The sequence below is a fragment of the Herpailurus yagouaroundi genome, unplaced genomic scaffold, assembly GCF_014898765.1.
Source record: "Herpailurus yagouaroundi ecotype Mexico unplaced genomic scaffold, PumYag 100, whole genome shotgun sequence".
Lineage (NCBI taxonomy): Eukaryota > Metazoa > Chordata > Mammalia > Carnivora > Felidae > Herpailurus > Herpailurus yagouaroundi.
In genome coordinates this window covers 4,899,279-4,907,134 of record NW_024412391.1, presented here as the reverse complement: position 1 = coordinate 4,907,134, position 7,856 = coordinate 4,899,279, and the positions used below count along the sequence as shown (strand labels likewise).

Below are 7,856 nucleotides of genomic sequence, written 5' to 3'. Positions count from 1 at the left end.
AAAAGGCAACCAACGGAATGGGAAAAGATATTTGCAAATGACATATCGGACAAAGGGCTAGTCTCCAAAATCTATAAAGAGCTCACCAAACTCCACACCCGAAAAGCAAATAACCCAGTGAAGAAATGGGCAGAAAACATGAATAGACACTTCTCTAAAGAAGACATCCGGATGGCCAACAGGCACATGAAAAGATGTTCAGCGTCGCTCCTTATCAGGGAAATACAAATCAAAACCACACTCAGGTATCACCTCACGCCAGTCAGAGTGGCCAAAATGAACAAATCAGGAGACTATAGATGCTGGAGAGGATGTGGAGAAACGGGAACCCTCTTGCACTGTTGGTGGGAATGCAAATTGGTGCAGCCACTCTGGAAAGCAGTGTGGAGGTTCCTCAGAAAATTAAAAATAGACCTACCCTATGACCCAGCAATAGCACTGCTAGGAATTTATCCAAGGGACACAGGAGTACTGATGCATAGGGGCACCTGTACCCCAATGTTCATAGCAGCACTCTCAACAATAGCCAAATTATGGAAAGAGCCTAAATGTCCATCAACTGATGAATGGATAAAGAAATTGTGGTTTATATACACAATGGAATACTACGTGGCAATGAGAAAAAACGAAATATGGCCTTTTGTAGCAACGTGGATGGAACTGGAGAGTGTGATGCTAAGTGAGATAAGCCATACAGAGAAAGACAGATACCATATGGTTTCACTCTTATGTGGATCCTGAGAAACTTAACAGGAACCCATGGGGGAGGGGAAGGAAAAAAAAAAAGAGGTTAGAGTGGGAGAGAGCCAAAGCATAAGAGACTGTTGAGAACTGAGAACAAACTAAGGGTTGATGGGGGGTGGGAGGGAGGAGAGGGTGGGTGATGGGTATTGAGGAGGGCACCTTTTGGGATGAGCACTGGGTGTTGTATGGAAACCAATTTGACAATACATTTCATATATATAAAAAAAAAAGTCTGGATCTAACACAACAGATGCAAGAAGACTGACAAAAAGAAGGCAGATAGCCAAGGGATCTGGGGACCTGAAGAACAACATGACAGTGAGCTCCTTGGGTTTCCTTATTGCTTCCAACATGTCCTAAACCGGGATCTGCATAATTCTCCAACCCGCACCTGCCAACAGGTACAAATGGGGGAAAACAACAACAACAACCCTCCAAGCAAAGCCTGGAGAGCTGAATTCTAGGATAAGATAGTGCCAGCGTGTTGTAGAATATAGTGTTTGTATCAGCTGAACATCTCCAAACTCTTCGGGGGATTATTTGTATGAAGTTCAGATCCCAAACCTCTTCTTTAAGGGATAGTGGCCTCAACAGTTCATAAAACCCTCTCACAGTAGATTCACATTCCCTGTTTTTGAGGGAAAAGTATGCCTCCCGCCCTATTCAGTCTCCCTAGCGCACAGCCACAACAGGTGACCAGAACAGTTAGCGCAACTGTTATTTGGTGGGTACTCTGTCATTTCTATTTCTATTAGTCGCCACCACATCGTGGTATATTTAAAATCCATGTTGGAGAATTTATGCATTTTAGGGGATGTCAGAGTTCTCCCAGAACTTTGAGATAAATTGAGGCCAGTGATTTGAAAGGCGGATCTTATTTTTATTTGCTACAATAATTTTGTTTTATACTTGAGTCTTATAAGAGAAATTATATTAAAGAGTACTTAACAGTCATTTAGTTAAGAGTTCTTAATTTTAAGGTAAAATGATCTTTTCCTTTAAAGAAACCAGAGTGTATAATTACCATGGCGTCATGTTGCAGACTGAATTGCTTATAACAGCCAATGTTTCCATTTACCATTTTGTGAAGCTGCAGTGAATTTGACAGCTTTTCCTAATGTGAGGGCTACTTAAGATTTCAGCAGGCTACAAATACATAGTAAAATAGAGTTTTGTTCCAGAAAGTGAAATATTGGTCAAGTGGTTCCCAAAAAGGCAGCTGACAAAGCAATGATGATCACATCGCAATAAATGCAGTAGACACACAATTATGGCATAAGCATTTACAGCAAAAACTTATTTAAAACTTTACTGAAGTATAGCAACATCAGTCTACTTTGAATACTATCTCCCTTAGAGCAGTGATACGATCGTCTTGCTTCAAGTAAGCTAAAGATTGAATAATAATTGAAAATCTGTAAATGGGGGGATTTCAAAGCAGTAACTTTTCTTTCTTCGTTGTTTCAACAAAGAAGAAATTCAAATCTGGTTCTTTTCCAAGCGTGGGGCCGTAAGTGGATTTTTCCCTGTATGGAATGACTGTTCTATCAAACAAATAAGACTGCCCCAATCGGCAGGTGGCAATTCCTCATGGTTCCCACGAGAGACCTGAACTGGCATCATCAAGGTGCTTTCCTCTTGGGTCTTGGCAGAGAGGTAGAGAAAGTCTTGATACCATTTAAAGCCCTCAGAATCCAAAGTTCTTCCGGGTGTGGTGGGTCTAAGACCACTGCAGTGTCCACCGGGGCAGGCAATGGGTGCTGTGGTCCGGGAGTGCTGGGGGAGCCGGCCTGGTAACGCATCAGGCACAGATGTGATCCTACAGCGGGGGGCTCACCTCTCATTTAGTCCTGGCTATCAGCCTGGAAGCAGTTGGGTAATCCGTGCCCATTTACTTCTAGGTTTAGAGAGTGGGTTCCTCACATCTATTCGGTGCCTGAATCTTTCTTTTCTACTTCTTCCTATTCTAGAATCAGTGAAGAATTTCTTTTCACATTCCACCCCAGCAGAGGCTGCTGAGCCAAGGTAAGCGTCTTCTCTCAGAGCATCTCTGACTATGCAGGCAGCTCTCTTTCGGACTCCCACGGTGTAGCAGTGTCTAAATCCTAGATGTTTAGTGCTATTGAGCCTCTCTCTTGTACTCACCCCCCATTCCTATCAATTGGTCAGGGTGATACTCTCGCCTTTCACACTTGTAAGTGCAGCCAGGTGTGCAGTGAGCAGAGCACACATTCCCCCTGCTACTTTTGAGGGAGCATCGCTCAGTGTAGGATCAGAAACAGGCACCCCAGATTCTGATCTCAACCTACAGGTCCTGACCATGCCTTCTGGGGGCCCCATGAGGCAGGCTGGTGCTTCTTCCCTGTAAGTCGGTTGTGATGGGGTTTACAAAACAAGGTACTCTTGGCAGGGGCAGAGGCTATGTTTTCATCAAGTTTTAACTACCGAAATCTACATTTGTGCAGACTCCGAACGAAATGAAGAGAAAGTGCATACACAGCAGGCACAAGACTAGAAAAAGGAGCTAAGATGTTTGATTCCAAATCAATGGGAGAAATCTGCTATGACGTGTAATAAGTTTGAGTACACTCTAAAGGGGTAGAAAAGTGAAAAGTCACAATTCGTATGGTAAAATCATATGTTCACAATAAATACGGTCAGTTCCTCTTACTAGCATGCAATAACTAGTTCATATACTCTTTAGTTTTTGAGACATATGAATTTCTTTCTTTTTGAAATAGGAATTCCTTCCTCCCTCCCTCCCTTCCTTCCTTCCTTCCTCCCTCCCTTCCTTCCTCCCTCCCTCCCTTCCTCTTTCTTTCTTTCTTTCTTTCTTTCTTTCTTTCTTTCTTTCTTTCTTTCTTTCTCTTTCTTTCTTTCTTTCTTTCTTTCTTTCTTTCTTTCTTTCTTTCTTTCTTTCTCCCTCTCTCCCTCCCTCCCTCCCTCCCTCCCTCCAGTTTCCCCTAAGAATGCAAAGTTACTCATGTAATTTGTGAACACGTATGTCTGCATGTTTATCTTCATTTCTTTAACAAACACTGTAACTGGGCTGAGTGCTCTCTGGTGTGTGTCTTCAAGTGTCTGCTAGGAGGGTGTCTTCCAACTAGTCTCTCGATCTCTGGTTCACCAGCTCTGTCCATCTCCCCACATCAAAAGCCAGGGTAAAATACTAGAATGTTATCAGCTGCTGAAAATATTCAGCAACTGTTTATTGTCTATGCCACAGGGAAATTTCTAAATGCCTTAATATTTCATATGGAAGTCTCTATGATCTGGCCCTTGGCACCATTTGTCTCTGTCTCATCTGTCTGTCTCTCTCCATCCCTTTTCTACTCATTCATTCTCTCATAATTTCCCCACTCACACAGCAAATAAGTCTAACTCAGTTGCTTCCCTGAAACTGCCAGGCTGTTTCATTCTCCTATGCCTTTGTTCGCTGATTCCCCTGCCTAAAATGTCTTGTTTTCTCACTTATTTATATTTAAAGACTCAGTCCAATGATTGCCTCTTCTCTGATACATTTACCAAACATTTCTATATGTTTATTTCTGGTGTGTGTGTGTGTGTGTGTGTGTGTGTGTGTGACTGAATATGTATGCATGTCATATTTTTTTAATTTGGATTCCTCTCTAATTGACTGTCTATAAGAAATTTCAGTATGATTAGAGAATATTTCCTAGAATAGACATTTGAAATATGAAAACATGGTGACGTGTTTCAAATCTGGTGTTGTCCTCTGTGTGTGAGTCAGCCTGGGGGGTGAGGCCATGTCTTCACAGTCAGGCCTCGGCTTGCCTGTAATTCTGATCTCATCCCTCTCTGACTTGGAAATGTTTCTTTATGTGTCTAAGCCAGTGTCTTCTGGGAAGTTAGAATAGCAATACCTGCTTAGTATTGTTTCGTGGATTAAATTGGATGTTGTATGAAAAGCACTCAGTACTGAGCAAACTTCTCAGCACCTAGTGCGTGCTCAATAAATTATCGTCAGAGAATATCCTGGACTGATTGCTCAAGCTTCATATGAAAATGAATCAAAACACCACCCTACCAAATTCTTGCCCATCACCGTTTCTTCAACGCTGAGGAAAATGCCTGTAAACATCCCACGTTTTCCCCATCTTACTAAATGGTGTCCCTTCCCTGGAACAAGCCATATGTTGAGATTCCTCCTTGATTTCTCTCTTTCCCTTATCTTCCATACTCAACCCATCAATTACCATTAAAGATTTTTCTAAAACGCATCTAAAATCTACCCACCTCTCTGAAACCACTGTATTCAGGGCTACCACAACCTTCTCTGAACAGCCTGCAACCAAGCTCACCACCAGTCTCGCTTCCAGAGACTTGTGCCCTGACAGAGTTATCTTATGCACACACAGTACACAGCGGTGGCCCCACTCAGGCAGCGCTGTCCCTCCTCAGCAACTCAAAGGGCTGGGTCCCTGGAATCCTTCTCTGCCTAAGTCACCTCCTCAGAGGTCACAGAGAATATCCTCTGATCACATTCATATCATTTTGTATGTTTTCATCTTCATACAGAATATCTCAAGTTTTATTATGCATTTCTTTTGGTTTGCTTATTTTATTTTATATATATTTAAAATATTTTTTAATGTTTATTCATTTTTCTGAGAGAGAGAGAGACAGAGTGCGAGCAGGGGAGGGGCAGAGAGAGAGGGAGACAGAATCCAAAGCAGGCTCCAGGCTCTGAGCTGTCAGCCCGGAGTCCAATGTGGGGCTCAAACCCATGAACTGTGAGACCATGACCTGAGCTGAAGTCAGAGGCTTAACCAACTGAGCCACCCAGGCACTCCATGTTTGCTTATTTCAAAAACTCTCCTCCTGGAGATTCCAGCCCCGCCCGAGAGGACTTACAGCTCCCTGAGAGCGAAGCCTGTGCTTGCTCTCCACTCTGCTTGCTCACAACTGCTCCTCTCCTCCCTCCCGTTAGCCCAGCCCCCCCTTCCTAGTGCCCTAATAGGAGGCGAACGTCCCTTCACATGTGTTGTCATTTACAGTTTATGTAATATTTCATTCACATCGTTTCATTTGGGTTTTCATCCACAGTGACACAAGCTGAATGAATACTAGTGTTCACATTACAAAAGAGAAAATTGGGTTTTAGGGAGGATAAGATGTCAAGGTCAAATAGCAAACCAGGCCAGACCTGGTACTTGACTGAGAGCCAGGTCTTTAACACCAAAAACATAACCTCCTGATCTCAGCACTCACGTACCTCACATGATCACCATCAGCTGGTGACAGCTGCATTCCCTTCATGGTGGAGGGAAAGGATGAAATGGTATGTGAGGGGTAAGTGAGTTGTAAGAAAGAGCGTCCAAAGTACTGTGTAGACGTAGGCCAGGAGTGCCACACATATCCTTTGGAATTGGCAGTGGTAACATGGAACATGGAGACTGGATCCTGTTGAATTGTGAAGGCAGTGTAGAATATTAGAGCGTAGGCTTTAGACATAGACAATGTGATTCCTGCCTTGTTACCAGTGGGAAGTTGGGAAGTTGCTTAATGTCTTTCCAAAACTCAGTTTCTTTGTCAGTAAAATGGGTATAACAACATGTCGAGGCTATGTGAGATTTAATTACATTAGTGCATAATGTACCCAGTGTATGGCTTAGCCTATACTGTATTATGAATAAATGATATGTTACTATTGCTCATCAGAGAAGGCAAAGGATGGATGATTCTATCTGGACTATGGACTCTGACCAAGTGATCTCCCCCCCCCCCCCGCCCAGGAGAGCTAAGTCTTGTGTCTCTAATATGGAAGTGGAGAACCAGACTCAGGTCACCAAGTTCATTCTTGTGGGATTCCCTGGGAGCTGGGCCATGCGAGTAGCAGTGTTCCTGATGTTCCTCATCGCCTATGCTCTGACAGTGGCTGAAAATATGGTCATCATCTTGTTGGTGCAACAGAACCGGCCACTGCACAAGCCTATGTACTTCTTCCTGGTCAACCTGTCTTTCCTGGAGACCTGGTACATCTCTGTGACGGTACCTAAGTTGCTATTTAGTTTTTGGTCTGTGAGCAATAGTATCTCCTTCACTCACTGCATGATACAACTGTACTTCTTCATTGCGCTCATGTGCACAGAATGTGTGCTCCTTGCGGCCATGGCCTATGACCGTTATGTGGCCATCTGCCGTCCACTCCACTACCCCATGATTATGAGCCATAGGCTCTGCTTCCACTTGGCTCTTGGCTCCTGGGCCATTGGCTTTGGCATCTCCTTGGCTAAGATCTACTTCATCTCCCGCCTCAGTTTCTGTGGCCCCAATGTCATCAATCACTTCTTCTGTGACATCTCTCCAGTTCTTAACCTCTCCTGCACAGACATGTCTGTAGCTGAGCTGGTGGACTTTGTCCTGGCACTGGTCATCTTTCTCATCCCCCTCTCTATCACCGTCCTGTCCTATGGATGCATCCTGGTTACCATTCTACGCATGCCCACCGGAAAGCAGAAAGCATTCTCTACCTGTGCCTCCCACCTCGTGGTGGTAACCATCTTTTATTCGGCCACTATTTTCATGTATGCCAGGCCCCGAGCCATCCATGCCTTCAACATGAACAAAGTAATTTCCATCTTCTATGCCATTGTCACCCCTGCTCTCAACCCTTTCATTTATTGCCTAAGGAACAGAGAGGTCAAAGAGGCTCTGAAGAAATTGGCCTATTGCCAAGCTATCCAGTTGGACTAGTCAATTACAAATTATTAGAAACAAATTACTTGGTTCAGCGCTCCATTCTTTCTCCTTTAATGCCTGAACTGATACTACTCATGTCATCATTCATCATGACATCACCACATCCCCATCAGCCCAGGTGCTTGGCTATGTTGTGAGGTCTGCATCTGCACACGTGGTCTGTGGTCTAAGGTCATACCCCTTGTATAGAGAATCCTTTTTGGCTAAGACCTAAAATGGGGTTTCTGAGACTGTGTCTAAATTCCCAACTGTGTTAGTGGGTGAGCAAGTTGGCAGCATAGGCGTTAGCTGTTTGGGGATCTAGCAAGCATGAAGGGTTGTGGGCCAACAGGTTTGGGATGGCTTCCCAACTGAGACAGAGGTAGCAATGTCCTCAACAATCTCATCCT

General features: G+C 43.9%; 1 protein-coding gene across 1 annotated transcript; it reads left to right on the top strand.

The window, feature by feature from the left end:
• The first annotated feature begins 6,525 nt into the window (after nt 1-6,525).
• Nucleotides 6,526-7,461, top strand: OR6B1 (olfactory receptor family 6 subfamily B member 1). The gene has a single exon (XM_040471605.1). The coding sequence runs from the start codon at nt 6,526-6,528 to the stop codon at nt 7,459-7,461; it is 936 nt and encodes a 311-aa protein (XP_040327539.1).
• Nucleotides 7,462-7,856: the final 395 nt, after the last annotated feature.